The 21,349-nt window shown below is 39.2% G+C and overlaps 2 protein-coding genes across 2 annotated transcripts in view; both read right to left on the reverse strand.

The window, feature by feature from the left end:
- Positions 1-7,478, reverse strand: part of LOC129709391 (leucine-rich repeat-containing protein 43-like) — a 59,111-nt gene extending 51,633 nt beyond the window's left edge. The window contains exon 1 of the mRNA XM_055655713.1: positions 4,685-7,478. The gene's annotated coding sequence lies outside the window, so the exon portion shown is untranslated. The remainder of the gene's footprint in view (positions 1-4,684) is intronic.
- Positions 7,479-10,753: 3,275 nt separating this feature from the next.
- The window catches only part of mlxip (MLX interacting protein), a 67,725-nt gene continuing 57,129 nt past the window's right edge, over positions 10,754-21,349 (reverse strand). Inside the window, exons 14-17 of the mRNA XM_055655716.1 lie at positions 20,879-21,006; positions 19,715-19,838; positions 18,952-19,081; positions 10,754-17,700 (exon numbers count right to left, since the gene is read on the reverse strand). Coding sequence (XP_055511691.1) covers positions 17,579-17,700; positions 18,952-19,081; positions 19,715-19,838; positions 20,879-21,006 — 504 coding nt within the window. The 3' untranslated portion in view covers positions 10,754-17,578. The remainder of the gene's footprint in view (positions 17,701-18,951; positions 19,082-19,714; positions 19,839-20,878; positions 21,007-21,349) is intronic.

The following is a 21,349-nucleotide window of genomic DNA, read 5'->3' on the forward strand; positions in this document are numbered from 1 at the left end:
TGTCCCAGTCCAATTTGATAATCGGGGGGGGGGAGGGGGGGGGGGGGGGATATAAAATGTGTATTAGACCAATACCTAGATAGATCTTCATTTCAAAGAATAATCACATCCAAGTCCAGTGAACCTCTGAATACTTATATAAACAGCAGAAGTATAAAGGACGTATGGAGGATTCCCAATCCTTCAGGAAGAAAATATTCCTTCAACTCAGCTGTCCATAAAGTGTCTACAAAAATAGATTCTTTCCTGGTTGACTCCAAACTTCTGCCATATACCTACAACACAAAATATCATAATGTCATTATTTCAGATCATTGCCTTCTTACATTTTGTGTAAAACTGGAAGGATTGGCAAATTAGCAGCCGTGCTGGAGATTTAATCCACAAATACTTGCAGAGGCTAGGTGTTGGGACTACCTGAAGGTACAGATGGAAATCTTCATTGAGATAAATGACACTCCTGGTATCTCTCCATCTTTGCTTTGGGAAACCTTTAAAGCCTACCCCAGAGGCTGCACCATTTGAAACAAGTTTATTCATGGATAACCCCTTGAGATGGACAGTCATCTCGTTATCGAGGGGGTCCAACATAGAACATATAGCACAAGACATAACATACATAGAGGCTCTCATTGACCCACCTACCCACACACCAATCCCAAAACCCCTCCATCCCCACTTGTTATAGTTTATAACAATTGTTAATTGGCTTTACATATCCAATAATAACAATAGTTATGTGTTACAGCATAATATTAATGCATAATATTAATGCATAATACCATATACCACCTATCATACATCATACGTTAATACATACTATCAACATTATTACATGATATATTATTTCATGATATTGTGACATAATACAATATAAGACCTTGTTACACTATGCAATACAATAATACATAAGTGTAATGGCCATGCATATACAATAGTTATGCCAGATGATCACACACATTTCATACCAAGCCTCTCAGAATAAGAGAAATAGGGCAGGACAACTGGGGTTAGAAAAACAAATAAAGCAGTTACACTTAGAACATGCAGCTGACCCGTCCATCAGAAAACACAACAAGATAGCTGCACTCAAATTAAAACTAAACCAGATACTCTCGGTAACAATCAGTTGGGCACTTCAATACACCAAACAAAAACACTTCGAATTCGGCAATAAACATCATAAACTTTTAGCACGACTACTTCGTAAATTAGAGATTGACCGTACCATACATAAAATCACCTCAGAAAACGGTGAAGGTACAGGAGCCTGAAGACTGCAACAACCAGGTTCAGGAATAGCTACTTCCCCACAGCCATCAGGTTATTAAACTTGGCTCGGACAAAACTCTGAAAATTAATAACCCATTACCTGTTATTTGCAATTTATCAGTTTATTTATTCATGTGTGTATATATTTATACAATGGTATATGGACACACTGATCTGTTCTGTAGTCATGCCTGCTATGCTCTGTTGTGCTTCATTGTTCTATCAGGGGCACATGACAATAAACTCTCTTGAATCTCGGAACTGCTCTCACTGCCCAAAGATATTAACGAAAGATTCCAACAATTTTATCAAACCCTATCCTCGTCACAAACAGCAGCCGATTCAGTGAAGATGAAGATCTTTCTTGATACGTGCAATCTCCCATCCCTCAGTGAGACGGAACATTAGGAATTAGGTGCAGAGATAACAATAAAGGACATTTCAGAGACAATTAAATCACTGAAAAATGGAAAAACTCCTGGCCCAGACGGGCTCAATAACAAATTTTACAAAAAAATTTAACTACATAATTTCCCCATGTCTACACTGCCTCTATATCCAGGCGTTCAAAGAGCAGACCTTACCGCAGACTCTAGCGGAATCAATTATTACGTTAATTCCCAAAAAAGATAAGAACCTTGAAGAGCCGGGATCTTATAGAGCAATTGCCCTTTTAAATACTGACCAGAAGATTCTAGCCAAGACTTTGGCTCGTAGACTCAGCCTAGTCATTGGCAAACATGTACACCCAGATCAAACCGGGCTCATACCTAAACGACACTCATTTTTTAACCTGAGAGGCATGTTTAATATAATTTATTCACAGAGAATACCAAACGAAGACCTAGCAATCATCGCATTGGACGCGGAAAAAGCTTTCGACCAAGTTGAATGGTCTTATCTTTTCACAGCGATGGAAAAATTCTAATTCAGCAAGAAATTCATCTGATGGGTGAAGCTTCTATATACTAATCCGACTGCCAGAATACTAACAAATGCTTTCACCTAAATTTTACCTATTGAGGGGCAATAGACAAGGATGCGCTCTCTCCCCGATGCTATTTGCATTAGCTATAGAACCTCTCGCCGAGAGTATTAGGTCCCACCCAGGCATATATGGATACAATACTAAACACACTATTAACAACATTTTCCTATATGCCGATGATGTATTTTTATACATTACTAACCCCCGAATCAGTATCCCAAATTTACTAACCACTATAGATCAATTCGGCTCCTTTTCTGGCTACAAAATCAATTGGAATAAAAGCGAAATTATGCCGATAAATGAACAAGACATCACCCAGCTACAACAGTTCCCTTTAGAATTGTTACTGAAAAATTCAGATACCTCGGAGTTTACGTTACTAGAAAATATTCCCTTCTGTTTAAAACAAATTTCCCTCCATTAACTACTAAACTTCATACGTATATCCAATTTTGGAAAACATTGCCTATTTCCCTCCTTGGCAGACTAAATGCTGTAAAAATGATTTTTCTCCCACAGCTTTTATATTTATTCCAGACAATACCGATATATCTCTCCAAAGCTTTTTTCAAAAAAATTGATTCCATTGTCACTAATTTCATTTGGGACTTAAAGCCACCAAATACACAAACAACACCTGTGTAGATCTAAAGAGAATGGAGGATTAGTCTTACCCTATTCCCTCTTTTACTATTGGGCAACAAATATTAAAACCATAATTTTCTGGCTGGATGATTCATACCAACAGGCAAACTGGCTAAAAATGGAAAGGGAAGATTGCTTGCCTTTCGTCATAGGTTCGATTGTCCCGTCTCCAATATCGCTGAATAAGTCAATGTATGAGCATAACCCTATAATACAAGGTACTATTCATATCTGGAAACAGTTGAAGCTTAGTCTCAAATTGAGAGACATGTCTCTCCTTCTTCCTATTGCAACCAATCCCTCTTTTAAACCCTCTACTTTAGTTGGTGTTTTCACCCAATGGAAGAATAAAGGAATCAACACTGTGAGAGACCTTTATCAGAAGGGGACTCTTTCCTCCTTTCAAGAGAATTGCAGGAGAAATACAATCTGAACATTAATAATTTTTTCAGATACCTCCAGGTTAGGGACTATGTGAGAACAAAGCTACTCCTCTGCAGGCTCTGCAACCTTGATGAGTGTTTGAATAGACATGCAGATACAGAGAAGTTGATATCCCACATTTACAATGTCCTCCAAAATATCGATACCCGATTATCTGAGGTTTATAGGCGTGCACGGGAGGACGAGATGGGTCAACAAATCTCCAAGGATATATGGGACGAAAGCCTACAATACATCCACTATTGCTCCTTAAATGCTAGACACTGCCTGATACAGTTTAAAGTGCTGCACAGGCTATATTACTCAAATACCAAATTGAGCAAGATTTTCCCCAGTGCTTCCCCTCTTTGCGATAAATACCAATCTCAAGAAGCCACCTTAGCCGACAGTTTTGTACTGTGTACAAAAATAGAAAGTTTTTGGACGGAAATATTCAGCGTCACCTCCAAAACACTGAAAACTTCAATAGAGCCAGACCTAAAATTGATAATACTGGGAATATCAGAGGCATGTAGCAATCTAACAGTCTCTCAAAGACGCTTTCTTGATTACGGTCTAATATCAGCAAAAAAACTTATACTTAAACTCTGGAAAGAGACAGCAGTCCCTTCAGTGAAGATGTGGATTGCAGAAATGACGGCTACACTACATCTAGAGAGAATTAGGTTTATATTGAATGATAAACCGGACCATTTTTTAAAAATATGGTCTCCTTTTATTGAATTTCTTGAGCAATACAATGGTTGAAAACAAATTCGAAACTGATCGTAGGGCTGGGAGAGCGGGCGCATGGGTGGGTCGATGGACATATCTCTTCTTTTTTCTTCTTTCTTTCCTTTTTCTCTTTGCTTTCCCTTCTCTTTCTTCTCTTTTTAACTTAATGGTCTGTTTGAAAAATGTTAAAATCGAAGCTGTGCTAGAGTTGTGGAACTGTCAAGTTTTTTTTGTTGTACAATTGCTTCCAATAAAATATATATATTTTTTAAAGTGTTCTCCAGGGCCAGTGTCACAAATCTTCAGGGACCTTATTTATCCTTTTCGCACTTGAAGTGCGGCTGGTTTGAGAAGTTGAAACAATCCGGTTACAGCTCGGCAGCGGATCAGGGCTGCCATCTCTGTCCAACAGAGTGAGAGAGTCTTGGCCAGCTGTTGCATCAATCAACCCGTCACCCTCCACATATAGAGGGTGAAAACATACCAGTCAGCCACATCGCTTATAAACACTCGATTATAACACTCAACTATTCAGGTTGGGCACATGAAAACATGAATAGATTTTTGGCTGGTGGGATTCCACCCTCTGCTAACAAAAACTATAAAGAGGTTTCTTACCACTGACAAGTGAAGGCGACGGGCCAAGTTTTACTTTTAGGTTATTTTCTGAAGTAGAGGCAAGTGACGACACAAGATGTGGTGAAAGATTTGCAATGGAAATGGCATAGAGTTCACTTCTAGTGAAAACCGCAAAGTCTGACACGTGACATAGTGAACAGATGGTGTTAGTATTCCGACTGCCAACTCCAGCAAATAAAACAACAGTTAAGGTATATTGTGCAGAAATCATTGAAGATGGAAGAGCACATTAACAATGCAACAACTTACAGCTTAAAAATTAAAGGCATATGCACGAAAGCCCGCAAGTTATGTTACGCTCTGCTCAAGTAACAAACTTCATATTAAGTTATTTTCAACTCTGGCCAGAAAGGCATTTAGTTTTTCATCACAGGTGGATCACATAACACAACAAGCTCCTGAGCCAACATACTGTTCATGAACAGTTTAGAAAGGAGATCAGGGGGGAAAAACATTGCTTCAAAAGCATTGCTTTCACTTGATAAAGTGGGTGCCCAATCTCACAAACCCATTAAATTCACACAGTATTAATGTGCTGTACTTAAACACACACAGCTAATTTTACTACTTTAAATTAATGTTGAGACTATATTTATTCCCCTTGGTCTTGATGGCAAATTTCTTTCAACCAAAGTCGAATCTGCAAACCTGGAATCTCCACTCCCATCTAATGGACAGAAATGGACTCAGGACAGTGCCCTGCCTGAGATCATCTGCTCCTGGCTCCAATTTGTCTTTGGTCTTTTCTTGCCTCCAGTTCTTCCCCCTACCCCCCTTTTAGCCTGAAGAAGGGTTCTAACCCAAAACGTCACCGATCCTTTTTCCCCTCAGAGAGGCTGCCTGCCCGCTGAGTTACTCCAGTACTTTGTGTCTATCTTTGGTGCTTCCATGTTACAGAAATGTGGCGTTATGGATTCAATGCTTTCATTATGGACTCTGCATCATTTGACCAAATGAACTGTTATTTTCCGTAATATTCCATTTATAGCCGATGGCTTCAGTTATACACAAGAATTCAAATGCATCAAAGACCAATTCAACCACATTCAATCAGTCTGAAGAAGGGTTCCAACCCAAAACATCATACATACATCCATTCCCTCCACAGATGCTGCCTGACCCACTGAGTTCCTGCAGCAATTTGTATTTTGCTCAAGATCCAGCACCTGTAGTTTCTTGTGTCTCAACCACGTTTGTGTCTGCACTGGGCTAGTAAAGCAATGACTACACAATTTCAACCACTTAAAGGTGATCTCGCATCTGCTAGTGCTTTAAATAAATCTGAAATAAAGACAGAAAACGTTGGAAACATTCAGCAAGTCCAACAGCAGCTGTGGAGAGCAAAATGAAGTTAGCATTTCTAGCACTATGTTACATGGCTCTGTATATTACCAACATCTTCATAGGAAGATAGGAAGAGTTACCTCTTATACCAGCAAAGTTCTCTACAAGTTGCCTGGTGTTCAGAAATTATGGGCTTTGCCCACACTCATTTACATAGAAACATAGAAAATAGGTGCAGGAGTAGGCCATTTGGCCCTTCGAGCCTGCACCGCCATTCAATATGATCATGGCTGATCATCCAACTCAGTATCCCATCCCTGCCTTCTCTCCATACCCCCTGATCCCTTTAGCCACAAGGGCCACATCTAACTCCCTCTTAAATATAACCAATGAGCTGGCCTCAACTACCTTCTGTGGCAGAGAATTCCACAGATTCACCATTCTCTGCGTAAAAAATTATTTTCTCATCTCGGTCCTAAAAGACTTCCCTCTTATCCTTAAACTGTGACCCTAGTTCTGGACTTCCCCAACATCGGGAATAATCTTCCTGCATCTAGCCTGTCCAACCCCTTAAGAATTTTGTAAGTTTCTATAAGATCCCCCCTCAATCTTCTAAATTCTAGCATGTACAAGCAGAGTCTATCCAGTCTTTCTTCATATGATAGTCCTGACATCCCAGGAATCAGTCTGGTGAACCTTCTCTGTACTCCCTCTATGGCAAGAACGTCTTTCCTCAGATTAGGAGACCAAAACTGTACGCAATACTCCAGGTGTGGTCTCACCAAGACCCTGTACAACTGCAGTAGAACCTCCTTGCTCCTATACTCAAATCCTTTTGCTATGAATACTAACATACCATTTGCTTTCTTCACTGCCTGCTGCACCTGCATGCCTACTTTCAATGACTGGTGTACCATGACACCCAGGTCTCGTTGCATCTCCGCTTTTCCTAATCGGCCACCATTCAGATAATAGTCTACTTTCCTGTTTTTGCCACCAAAGTGGATAACCTCACATTTATCCACATTATACTGCATCTGCCATGCATTTGCCCACTCACCCAACCTATCCAAGTCACCTTGCAGCCTCCTAGCATCCTCCTCACAGCTAACACTGCCCCCCAGCTTCATGTCATCCGCAAACTTGGAGATGTTGCATTCAATTCCCTCATCCAAATCATTAAATATATATTGTAAATAGCTGGGGTCCCAGCACTGAGCCTTGCGGTGCCCCACTAGTCACTGCCTGCCATTGTGAAAAGGACCCGTTTACTCCTATTCTTTGCTTCCTGTCTGCCAGCCAGTTCTCTATCCACATCAATACTGAACCCCCAATACCGTGTGCCTTAAGTTTGTATTCTAATCTCTTATGTGGGACCTTGTCGAAAGCCTTGTCGAAAGCCTTCTGAAAGTCCCGATATAACACATCCACTGGTTCTCCCTTATCCACTCTACTAGTTACATCCTCGAAAAATTCTATAAGATTCGTGAGACATGATTTACCTTTCATTTAAGAGGAGGTTGTCACGAACATTATCTTACACTTCAGAAGATACAATGCTTGCAACAACAAATAAAAGAAATCGGCATTTTCTCACCATGGCTGCATATTTTTTCAGAATGAGGAGATTTTTCACAAGCTTCAGATTCCTCTGTCCTATACACACAGCCAACAAACACTGGCTTAAGATTCTGAGAAACTACAGCCTCAGCTGCAAAGAATTTATGTCATTATAATAGATTGTTAACGACTAGTTTAAGTACTCTCTAAATTGAACTCAGTTTACTGAATGCTCTCTTCCATTTACTTATAAACACTGAGAACCCTTGGGAGCATTTGTTTTCTGGGAAGTCAGTGGCATTTCTTGTTCCATTCATTTTCTCATCTGCAATGGGATTGCTCCAAGAGCAGGCATAGACTCAATGGGAATAAATTGAAGTCATAGATGGGACACTGCAGGTCTTCTACCAGTGGCGCTGCCTCATGAAAGCTCCAAGATCAAGGACCCGCCCCACCATGGCCACCCTCTCAATTCAATCCTGCCATCAGAAAAGTGGTACAGGAGCCGGAAAACTGCAGTGTCCACGTTCAGGAATAGTTTCTTCCGAACAAACATCAGGCTGTCAAACACTATGAACTCCAAATAAAATTAGAACTGCCTTGATTAACCTAGGGATCTGGGGCTTTTTGTTTGCACAACATTGCTTTTTCTAAAATGTATCTATTTATTGAACTTTTTTTATGTTTGTTGATTAAATTATCTATTGAGTACAGCGTTTAGAAACCTGTTGTACTGATGTAAGTAAGAATTTCATTGTTCTGTTTTGGTAGGTATGACAATAAAACACTCGTCTATTCTAACGAGGTCCAACGTAGACATGACTCAATGTTAAATTTAATTTCTCTGTTGTATTTAGAACTGTCCAGTTCAGATGGAGGATATCCATCTGTAATATTTAAGTTTTTTCTTCTCGGTATTGACATAGCCTGATCACTACATTTTCTACATCTCCCTGTCAAATGAATGGAAAGGGATGGAAACTAGGGGGAAAACTGTAGTTTCCTCTTGTAATAAAAGAAGAGAAACATCTCTCCACATGTGGGACGTGCAACATTGCATGCATTTCACCCTCTGAACACATCATCTAAAGAATATCTTTCCTTGAAGGTCACCCTCATGTTTGATGTTTAAGACCGATCCTGATTCAGTGTTGGTCCAAATTCTTCATGAGTTTTTTTTCCCCCCGTTTGAAATTGTCCCAACTTGCTTACTGTTGCCAGAATGTCATGTTGCCGAGATTCCTTTTCATTATATGTTATAATTTTCCCTGTCTTTCAAGTGAACACGCACAATTTAATTTTGCCGTCACTTGCATTTCATCCTTAAGCTGCTCATTGTAGACATTAGCTTGCAGCTTTTGTTATTCAATATCAGTTTTCTCCTGAAGGTTGCTTAAGATGTTAAGTGTGCGGTTAGAGTGATGGTAAGAGCCCTGTAATCCTCAATCAAGTGCCTGCTCTTCAATCATGAGACCAAAGATTATTTAGTCTTTGTCAGGAGCAACTCAATCCTATACACACCAAGCCATATTGTGTGGGACTTGCAACCTCAATGGTGAGGGATAAAAGTTAACATAATGTATATCATAAGTAGACAAAAGTGCTGGAGAAACTCAGCAGGTGAGGCAATATCAATGGAGCAAAGGAAATAGGCAACATTTTGGCCCGAAATGTTGCCTATTTCCTTCGCTCCATAGATGCTGCCTCACCTGCTGAGTTTCTCCAGCACTTTTGTCTACCTTCAATTTTCCAGCATCTGCAGTTCCTTCTTAAACATAATGTCTATCTTGTCCATTTTTAAACACCTGCCTGCACCAGGACAACAGGCCTTTAAGGTCAAGATAAGACTCTACATTTTTAAACACTCTGAACTTTAAGGATACAAGATGGTGTCAGAAATGTGGCAACTCTTGTACTGCCTCAGTGTAATCTATTATTCCTGTACTTAAGTATGACTGTGCCTTTGTATTGTAACATTTTTCCTGAACATTAGGTAAAAAAATAATTTCACTGTACTTGGGTACATGACAATAAAGTACCATTGATCAAGCTTATTTATTTTCTGGATAAAATCATGAGGGGAATTGTTAAGGTGAATGAAGAGCTTTTATCCAGGGTAAGGGAATTAAAAGATGACAGGTGCAAAACTTAATATGAAAAGGGCAGCACGGTGGCGCAGCGGTAGAGTCGCTGCCTTACAGCGAATGGAGCGCCGGAGCCCCGGGTGCTGTCTGTACGGAATTTGTACGTTCTCCCTGTGACCTGCGTGGGTTTTCTCCGAGATCTTCGGTTTCCTTCCACACTCCAGACATACAGGTTTGTAGGTTAATTGGCGTGATAAATGTAAAAATTGTCCCTAGTGCGTGTAGGATAGTGTTAATATGCAGGGATCGCTGGTCAGCGCGGACCCGGTGGGCCGAAGGGCCTGTTTCCGCGTTGTATCTCTAAACTAAACTAAACCTGAGGGGCAACTTTTTTTCCAGTTAGAGGGTGGTGGGTAAATGGAATGAGGTGCCAGAGGAGATAGTTGAGGTAGGTTCTCTGACAACATTTAAAAGACACCTGTGGATAGGTATGTGGTATAGGAAAGATTTAGAGCAGTGGTTCTTAACCTTTTTGGCATACGTACGCGCATACGCAAACAAAATACTGTATGTGGTATGTACCTTTGTTAGGTTCCTAAAATGGGCTCAACAAATGGATATGTTATTTATAACCCCTTCATGTCCCCCGGTAAAGCCCCAAACGACCCCCCCCCATGGGGGTCCCGACCCCCAGGTTAAGAACCACTGGTTTAGAGGGATATGGGCCAAACCCAGACAAATGGGACTAAGATGTGGCATTTTTGTTGGCATGAAAACGTTGGGCTCAAGGGCCTGTTTAGGAGTTTCTATGACTATAAATTGATATCTGATTCTGTACCAGATACAATTAGTTCAAAGCTAAATCAAACCAGAAACATTGTATCTGACTGATGAGATGCTAGGGATAGTAGACACACATTTAGCCACGACAACCAAAAGGCCATGAATAAGGCTTCAAATAAATTGCAATCTACTTCAAGCTTAACTCAATGATAAGATGTGCACCATTTTATCCTTGCATTGTTATTGCAGTCATTTTACAACATTATTCAAAATACTGAAAAGTCAAAAGAAACATATTTCAAACAAATAGGTTCATTAATCAAGTTGATTTCAAACATTAAGAAAAGAGCTCATATATTTAATGATCCGATGAAAACAAATAACAATATTCACAGATCGTGCATAGGTACACTTCATATACAGTCAGCACAACACTTTAAGTGCTTTGGGTTTATGCAAATAAAATACAAACAAAATAGTTACAACCGGTAACAGCGTCAGAATTATAATTTATGTGACCTACAACACACAAACTCAACTGCGAATTAAAATGATGCCAATACATCCAGGTTTCAGACATCATGTAACAAACACAATAAAAATGGATCAGCTACACAAATTGTGGGAGAGGTGGCTCCAATAATTCAACTTTTTGCAGAAGCAGCAACACATTTAAATGATAATCACTTATGATCTCTCAAAAACTTATCTCTACAGATCTGACTCATGCACCAGTAGAAACACTATGCAAAAAATTAATGTCCCGTATTGATTTAAAATTGCATTGGGCTCAACATATGGCTATGTTACATTGCATAGGAGATTGCAATTGAGAGCAGCAACTCAAAGGATTCATTTTACATTCCCATCAGCAAGTTCCTTCTGCAGAATTTGAGGATGTCAATTATTGCTTAATTTAGTCATAATTAGACCATATATTGCTCACGATGGTAAAAGATGATTTACATATATTTAAGACGTCAAATGTAACAATAAAGCACACATGGGGAAATGGGACACAAGATTTTAATTTTTAAAGATATTCTAGTTGGATTTTACACCAGTGATTTGTTACTGATCTCTGATACTGTCTCATTGGGGTACGCACATTCTCCCTGTAAATGCATGGGTTTCCTCTGGGCACCAGTTTTCTCCCAATTCCCAAAGGTCAGGTTGATTGGGCCAAAGGAATGCGGAGAGAATAAAATGGGATTAGTGCAAGTATCAGCTCAAACGTGGTAGGCCAAAAAGTCTTGTCCATACTGTATGACTCTATGAGTTGCGCTAAATTATTCTTAACCTGTGAAAGCTGTTCACCGCAATGGTCACCTTTTCTTCGAAACAATATGTATAGGCACGGGGAAATGTGTAGATATTCGCAAAGTGGAAATCAAAAGGCTCCACTGAAAGGATTCAACAGGTTGGGGTTTTTTCCTCAGATTAAAAAGGCTAAGGTGAGACACAAGAGAAGCTATTTGATGTATACTGGATGTATGCAGTGGAAATACTTCTCAATGTAGCGAAAAAAAGAGGTTATAAAAGAGGTTATCAATATATTCAATAACAAATTTATGAAAAGCCTCTTTACCCAAGGACTGAAAGTTATGTTGAACTCCATATTTCTGTTGGGCAGAAGATACAGAAGTTTGAAAGCACACGCCACCGGACTCTCCCACTCTGGAATCAGGCTTCTGAACAGCCGGTCCATAAGCTGGGGTACTGTCGAATTCACCTCTACCCCATTGTGAACATTGAACTGTCTTGAACTGATGCATTACAATGCTGAGAATTATATTGTGCACTATGCATCTTCCCCTTTGCTCTACCTATTGTACTTGTGTTTGGTTTGATTGTATTTATGTATAGCATTATCTGATTTGATTGAAGAGCATTCAAAACAAAGCTTTCGTAGTTGAGACACATAACTCTGATGTACACAAGGGCAAGCTGGCAAAGCACAAGTAGGAGAATGGAAGTGAAAGTTAGGCTCAAAGACTTGGCTGTCAAGGGGAATTGGGGAAGTCTGCAAGAGGCACAAGTTTACATGTTAAGGTGCTTTGTTTTTTCACAGTAGATTCTGTGTACTTCCGTGCAACAATGTACCTTGCATTTGATTAGTATGTTCTTGACCCAATTAGAGACACAAGAAGCTGCAGATGCTGGAATCTTGAGCAAAACACAGTGCTGGAGGAGCACAGTTGGTCAGTCGGCATTTGTAGAGGGAATGGGCAGAAGCCATTTCAGGTCGGGACCCTTCTTCACCCTGTCCATTCCCTCCACAGATGCTGCCTCACCCATTGAGTTCCTCCAGCAATTTCTGATGGGAATGTTGTTGGATCTAGTTGCCGGGAGAGAGTTCAGTCAGATAAAACAAGTGGGAAAACACATAGGAGCAGTGATCAATGAACCCCAAGGTTTAGATTAGTAGTCAACAACGCAGGGAGACATTCTAACTTTGACAAGATGGGACTGGGCTAGAATAAACTGTAACAGAAAGTGTCATTCCCTCCCCACCAGGGGGAAAGAGAAACGTACCGAAACCAGAGATCCCTGAGTGTTGAAGACAAGAGAAAAGATGCTGAAAGACTCACAAAGGGTGGTACAGTGGCGCACCTGGTTGAGCTACTGCCTCACCGTGCTGGAGTCCCATGATCGATCCTGACCTCAGGTGCTGTCTGTGTGGAGTTTGCATGTTTTCCCTGTGACTATATGGGTTTCCTCCGGCTGATCTGGTTTCCTTCCACATCCCAAAGACATGCGGGGTTTGAGGTTAATTGGCCTCTGTAAATTTTCCTTTGTTTGTAAGAGTAAATGCAACAATGGACTAACACAGAACTTCTGTGAAGGGGTGTTTGATGGACTTGGAGGGTCGTAGGGCCTGTTTCCATGCAGCATCTTTCAAACAATCAAAGCAAGTATATCGACAAAGGACAACGCCAAATACACTTAATTGAAAGAAGAATAAACAGGAAAGATATGACAATCAAGCAGCAGAGAAGCCAGCTAACACGAAAGGAAACACAAAAGTCTTCGATAGGTACAGAAATAGTAAATTAGTTCTAAGAGTAGGTGTGGGGCAAATTGGAGCTAATCTTTGCCATGCAACAGACAACAAAGCTGTGATATTAAATATGTACTTTGTTTTAGTCTTCATCAAGGAAAATAGTATAATCTACAAAGATTTTCAAAATCCCATGAGTTAAAAAGCCACGATAAGCAAGGAAAGGAAAATAATTTCAAAGAGAAAGCTGAGAGTATTGGACTATAATTGTTTTTGGACAGAAAGATGTTAAGTGGTGGTATTCTCTTCCGAGAGTCAGTGTTGGGACCACTTTTTGTTTTCTGACATACATTAATGATATGGACATGGGTCCACAGGTTCAAGTTTCAAAATATGCAGATGAAGAAGGGCATGGAATGGTAATGGATGGTGAGGAGGAAATCAGGCACAGAGATAAAAATTAATACATTGAAGTGTGAACTTGTACACTTTGACAAGGAGAATAAGAAGAGACAATGTGGACTAAACAGCACAATTCCAAAGGATGTGCAGGAACAAACTGTTTACATGGACACAGATATTGAAAATGGAAGGCGAGTTGAGAGGGATTAGTAAAATGTACGGGCATCTGAAAATCTGCGAAGTTACCCGGAGTCACACAAAACACTCCTCAGAACCCAAAGTGCTGGAATAACTCATCGTGTCAGGCAGCATCTCTGGAGGTTTTGGGACGGGACCCTTCTTCAAACCATTCGTCTGAAGAAGAGGCCTGACCCGAAGCATCGCCGATCAATGTCCTCAAGAGATGCTGCCTGACCCGCTGAGTTACTCCAGCACTGTGTTCTGTAGTGTCAAGGAGTTCCTTACATATCCACTAGTAGCATAACTTCAGATAGCCAGACATTACAAAAGGTGTGGCGATCCTCGAGAAAGTACAGAAAAAATATACCAAAACAGTTGATGGTATGGAGGGATTTCTGTTATACGGTTAGATGGAGAGGGCAGGGTTAGTTTTAATTAAGTAAAAATAATGTTGAGGAGACTTAAATAGAAGTGCAAGGCTAAAGGTTTAGATAAGGTTAATAATGAGAAAAACATTTTCCTTCAGTGTCTACTTCAGAGACCCAGGGACACATTTCAAGCTCTGGGCAAAACCTACAAGGCGGACGAGGCAATATATATATATATATATTTTTAACACAAACATAATTAGGATCTGGAATTCACTGCCCATAATTGTATAGAAAAGTAATTGGTGCCACCGGTTAGGAATTAAGAGGGAATCAATTGCTGGGCAGTGCAAATGGAACAGGGCTGGAGATGGGCAAGACTACTCTTTTAGGAGCAGATTTTTTTTTCCTTCTCTCCATAGATGCTGCTGCACCCGCTGAGTTTCTCTAGCACTTTTGTCTACTGCTCTTTTAGGATCTACCACAGACCTGATGTGCCAAATGGCTTGCTTCTCTACTGTTAGAATTCTAAAAATGTTTTATGGATTTTTTTAATAGTAAAATCAAGAATAATGCATTAAAGAATGATCTTTCAATTGATATTTTTCATTGAGCATGAAACCAGGTGGAATTTGTTGTAAACAGCTAGGCACCTTTTTTTTTAAAATAAAAAAAATATTATTTAAAATATAGTTTTAATATGAGTCACATCACATACTAAAACTTTCACATGAGAATAAGCTTTGCCTCAAACTCTTGATAAAAAATACCTGGATGATTGAAGAGTTACCGTAAAAGATCATCATCAAGTTATTTCTCGATTGTAGGCATTTCATGTCATTTTCCACTTTCCATTGAAAAGCAATGGATTTACGGGGCGATTGCCCATTCAATACAAAACTGGATAAGAGACAGAAAGCAGAAATGAGATGAGTGCTTATTTCTCAGAATACAATGGCGTTCCCCCATCAGTTAATCTGAGATAATGGCTCCTGTTGAAGCTAGTATACAGGAGATAATTTCAAAATCCACAAATAACAGCAGCAAGACAGATAGAAATAACTTTCATGAGGACACAGACTGACTAGTGGACAGACATATCATTGGTGCAATTTAATACAGTAAAGTATGGCATGGTTCATTTTGTCAGGAAGAATTTTGGAAAATGTAAATTAAATGATGCAATTTGAAGATGTTTATCAGAATGCTGCCTGGATTACCTATAAGGAGAGGTTGGCAAACTTGGATTGTCTCCTTTGGAACATCAGAGGCTGAGGGGAGATCAGATAGAAGTATATAAAACTATGAGAGGCATAGATAAGGTAGACTGTCAGAACCTTTCACCCATGGAGGAAATGTCAAAAACATTCCTCGTGTCACCTGAATGGTCATGGTCCACCTTGGTGCCCAGACCCCACTGCACCGAACATACCATTGCCTTGACTGAAATCATCCAGCACAATACAGCAATCTGCAAATGACTTAGCTGACAGCAGCTAACTCAGTAACCCCAAGACTATCTTATTCTGTAGACTTAATACCACCACAGACCATTTGACTGAGCAAACTTGAGGCGTGCACTTCAAAACATTTTAAAGCATAAACCTTTCATGAATAATCCGGCATCCACTGCGAGTAATTGTAGATTCAATCAAATGACCACTGAAATGAAAGGTCAAATGTAGAATTGGTTTCTATTTTATTTAATAAAATATAAATGAAGCTTAAATACATCATGGTTCTAAATAGAACAATCTGTAGGTAGCACTAGAAGCCAAAAACAATTATGTACACCAATCAAGTTTCAGATTTTGCACAAATTGTTTACAGAATCTACATTGAATATCACCTGGTTTTCTGTAGCCCCATATAATCACAACAGAATTAATGCTTTCTGCCACATCATTTACAAAACAATTTAATTTTCTGCAAAGGAAAGATTTTATTTCTTGAGGCAACAATGAAAATGTTCGAACAAATGTGCTTGTTTTTCTTTCTCACAACATAACAGGTGAATCCATGCACTGATCTGCATTAATAAACATTATCCATTTAATGTTATTCAAGCCTGCTCACTGTAGAATGGAAACCCAATGCAAAAACATCTGCTTTTATCCCAGCAAAGTATTGTCTTTGGTTTTTAATGTACAATCTTCATGTTTTTCAGAAAGCTTGTTGGGAAATAATAAATCAAATGGGTAGGACTAAAGCAATGGAGTTCAAACAAAAAATAACGTTGTTGGAAGTATCCAAAAAGTATCACCCTTGAGGTGACTTCCCTTAAATAAATTACACTTAAATTTTAACAGCAATTTACAAAGAACTACATGAACTGATTTTTTCACTTGAGGCTTTCATTTATTACAAACAACATCTTATTACTATTCATAGCGTATGCAACGTGTGTGTACCTGAGTATTACTTTCTTCTTGATCATGAGACCAATGCACAGAAGAGGGATGTTAAATTACTAATAGATAAACCTTCTGTTGCTTCATCAGGAGAACGCAATCCCACGCTCATGTTAATACAATAAGAAAGTAAAAATGAGCTGCGAGAAACTGTAGCTCTGAAGCTAAAAATTAAACTAAGTATTCGTAACCAAAAATTGGATGCAGAGTATGAAAGCAAATTAATGAGAGTAATAATAATAATAAATTTATTTATGGGCGCCTTTCAAGAGTCTCAAGGACAGTTAACCTTATCCTTAATCTTCAAAAACAGTAATGCTAAAAACAGCCAGCATACATTATTAACAATGTACTCCACATTTCTGCCATCTTCCTTCCCCACACACTACAAGTGACACAGGCTGAAGCTCGGCACTTCACTGATATTTTCTGTTAAATACAGAAAAAAAACTTAAATATTGCTTGTGCTACTAGGAATTGTAATGCATCACACAGGAAATTTAGCATGCAGCATTGACACTTATAGGTAATAATAGTTTCCATGATTTTGGAATTGATCTTTCGTGGTTAATTATTGGATTTATTAATAAATCAGAAGGCTTGATGAAGAACAAGTGTTTAAGACCCAGTAGTAAACTTCAGGCTGCCTAACTTTCTAGATCACAGCTTTCATAATTAAAGTGCAAAAGTCACAAAGAGGAAGAGAGGGATGAAAAGCATTTCTGTGCTTTTCCACCAGAAGGATTATCTTCAACCATGAGACTTCCACATGTCACAGGAAATGCCATCGGGTGTAGATGCTATGATTCCCCACTGCTCTTACTGATCTGATTGACAGCTTGAATAGCTTGTTCAGGCATCAGCGTTGGATCAGACAGAATCGATGTGGTAGTACTTAGATGACGAAGTGTGCTCAGTACCACTAAATCAAATAAAGGGAAATTGAAATTAGATTTTTGATTTATCAAGCCTGCAACAATCATTCAACTGCTTATGCAAACAGCAATTCAATACAAGATTTTCTTTGCAAGGCACAAAGTAACTACAAATTTCCCTAAAATGAACAACGTAGACAGAGATAAGTTGAGAAAAAAACCATCTACTTTCTGATGATAACTTACGTACCAAGATCAAAAGGCTCTTATGGAAAAAACTGAACATGCTAAATGTAACACCAAAGCTTCCAACTTGTTGGAAATTTTAAGTTTTAAATGTGTCAATAGGACTTTCTGATCAATGTGTTTTATGTGTTAATGTTTTCCACACTGCCACTCATGCTGCAAGAAGGAAGGTGTCATCGAGCTCTAACCGGTGGTGAGTCAAAAAATGATGATAATGGATCTCAGCAATGGTAATGCTATTGAATATCATGGGAAGGTATTAGATATCCTTGTTGGAGATGGTCACTGCCAGGCATGGTTGTGGCACGAGTTTAAATGGCATTTATAAATCTGTATCTGAATCACTGCATGCAGGTATGGACAACTTCATTTGCTGGGGAGTTGCGAATGGAATTGAACATTACAGCCCCATCAATAAATATTCCTAACTCTGACAAATGATGAAAGGAAGATCATTGATGAAATACAATTGATGAAAGAGGAAGCATTCACATGGCACACAAGCCAGGAATATGATGAAATACTCTCGACTTGCTTAGATCCTCTCAGTTCCACAACGATCAAGAAGCAGATCACAGTGCAACCATCACCCCAGACACTCATTACTGAATTCACTCTAGTAATTTAACTAATTAATTGTAAAAAGGAATACAATTCATATCTACATACAGAGCCAGTGATATTTTAAACAATTATGTGTTTAGAATGTGTTATTATGGTCATAATCTTCCTGCAAACGTTCTAGAATAGTATACTCTCAAGTTGAATCTTCCTTCCTGATTATCCTAGGCTGGGAGCCAGCCAATGTCTGCTGAATGATGGCTCTCTACCCGAGGATAATCCTGGAGGAAGATTCAAGTTGGGATGATGCTGTTGAACGTCAAGGCAAAATGGTTCAACCCTGTCAGTTGTTACCTGACATCCACGTGTTACTCGTGCCCCTTAAGAGTCCATGCCTGGATTTTGCCCATTTTTATTATCTCCTTTTATTCACAGATCAAGAAAAATCAAGGCATAGTTTACATCAACCCTTCAACTCTTAGCTGACTTACTTGGTCGAAGAACAGGTAGAGAACAGTGCTGATCCACCCAGGACAACGTTGACTTGCATAAATCATCTAAACTTGTGCTTGTAACCATAGTATTAAAAGAGTCAAACAATGGTTTAATGATTATGCTGAACTGATTGGTGAGTTAAGGATCATATTTTTTAATGTTACTATCATTAAACACTTTAATCTATATGGTTATTAAAACATTGTGAAACTCGTTAAATGTTTTAAGGAATTCAGTATTTCCCTATTACAACTGCAGCAACCTAGTGGTTCTTGCAATCAGCGATGGGTTTCAAGCAAAGTGCTACTGAGCTTAATGCTGACATCCAGGTGACAGACACAGAGCAAGACTAGATAGTGTGCCAAAGAGCACGCCAACTAATATAACATCAGACTCCCTACAACCATGAGCCTTGGAATTCCAGCTTTCAATCTTGTGAAAGAAAGACACTTCTTCCAATATTCAAAAGCTTTTAAGGCTGTGCACTTAAAAGTATAACTTCTATTGAGGAGCTGTTTTAAGATCACAAATGGCTTGGAAGGTATAATGACATGATCATTAATTGAATCAAAAGCTGAGAGTAGTTTTTGTAGATGCCTGGTTGTAAAACCATTGTAAAATGTCAGGGACATTCTTTGTTCAGGATGAAACTTCTGCTAAAAAATCTTTATTCTTTTATGATTTACTCAATTTCGGGCGATTTACAATTCTACCCCATGAAACATAAAATCTGTCAACTTGCTGCATTCAAAAGGATACAATCCAAAACTTCCAGTTCTGAAGTGTTCGTGATTTGACATACTCATCGAACAGTTCCTTCATGTGGTCAAATCGTTGCTGTGTTACTGGGACACCAGTGGCAGGGAGTTGCTGCTGACTGACACTGAAAAACATTATAAATTACTATTGATTATTGGGTTAAATAAATTTATCACCACAGCCAATTTCTATCTCAAAATATGTCCAGTAGAAAGTAAGTACTCGTCAATTCAGTGCATTTATCTAGCAGGTACCCACCACCCTTTGTGTTAAAAGGTTGCCTCTCAGGTCCCTATTAAATCCTCCCCCCCTCACCTTAAACCCATGTCCTCTGAGTCTCAATTTACCTACTCTGGGCAAAAGACTCAGCATTTACCCGATCTATTCCAGGATGTGGATTTTTCTTTGAGAAAAGTTAACAACAGTTGATTTCAAAGAGAGAGAAGCAGTACTAAATGACAGACGGCTGTCCACTACATCAGCCAACATGGGGCAGTAAAAGAAGTTGGTGATGAACAGCTTAGTGCAAATATGGTTAGAATTATGCATGTCTGAAATAGCAGAGCAATTGAAGATGCAGGTTCAGGGCTAGGAATGAAAGTAGAATGGAAGTTTGTCCCTGTGGGCTAGAGGAAGCCAGAGAACGATCGACTCGATGGTATCACATCTTGTCCTTGTGATAGACAGGAAAGAGTCTGAAGTAAAGAATCCACTGAATATCTTTACTACCCAAGATGACATGAGATAGACAGCAGTTATGACCAATGAGAGCAGGGCCAGTGGTCATATTAAATATAATAAAATATGAAAAACATTTCAATTTTTTTGCAATGGTAAGAATACTGTAATCCATCTAATCTCCATTTTAATCTGATGTTTGAAATAAAGTAGTTGGTGAAATGTTTACAGCAGTTTGACATATTAGAATCATTTTTCATGGTTGTGATCGAGAAGGTAATCTTCAAAATGACAATTTAGAATCAAACCTGAACGACAAACGACTTTATAAACTATCAAATAAACACAAACAAACAAATGATTCTGAAGACGGGTCCTGACCCAAAACGCTGTCTTTCCCGGAGTTCCTCCAGCACTTTGTGTTTTGCACAAGATTCCAGTGTCTGCAGTCCCTGGTGTCTCAGTCAAATAAATCTGCTAACCCACCTGATTGAAGCATTAAGCTCTTCAATTTCTTCCCTGAGACGCTTAGCTTCATCCTGCAGCTGTGACCTCTCCTGCTGCAGCTTTGCTATATATTCCACGGTCTTCTGCAGAGTGACTGCATTGCTGATCTACAAGAAAGGACACAAAAGCTGCCATTGAAAATACAAGCTAAATTAATTTCAATACTAGGGACTTTCTGAGTTTTATTTCTCCCCCCCCCCAGTCATATTCTCTTTACTTTTTGTATTCTTCAGTTTAACATGATGTCAAAAAGTAAGACTTTCAATGTCACGGCACAGACATATCATGTCCGTGCCATTCTCTCCACAGATGCTGCCTGGCCTGCTGAGCTCCTCCAGCACATTGTGTTTTGCTCAAGATTCTAAGCATCGGTAGTTTCTTGTGCTTCCTATAAAAACAATTACTTTTTTTAAAGCCACAATCTGTTGTGCAGCTACAATGCCATGGGGT

This window comes from Leucoraja erinacea, chromosome 25 (assembly GCF_028641065.1).
Source record: "Leucoraja erinacea ecotype New England chromosome 25, Leri_hhj_1, whole genome shotgun sequence".
Lineage (NCBI taxonomy): Eukaryota > Metazoa > Chordata > Chondrichthyes > Rajiformes > Rajidae > Leucoraja > Leucoraja erinaceus.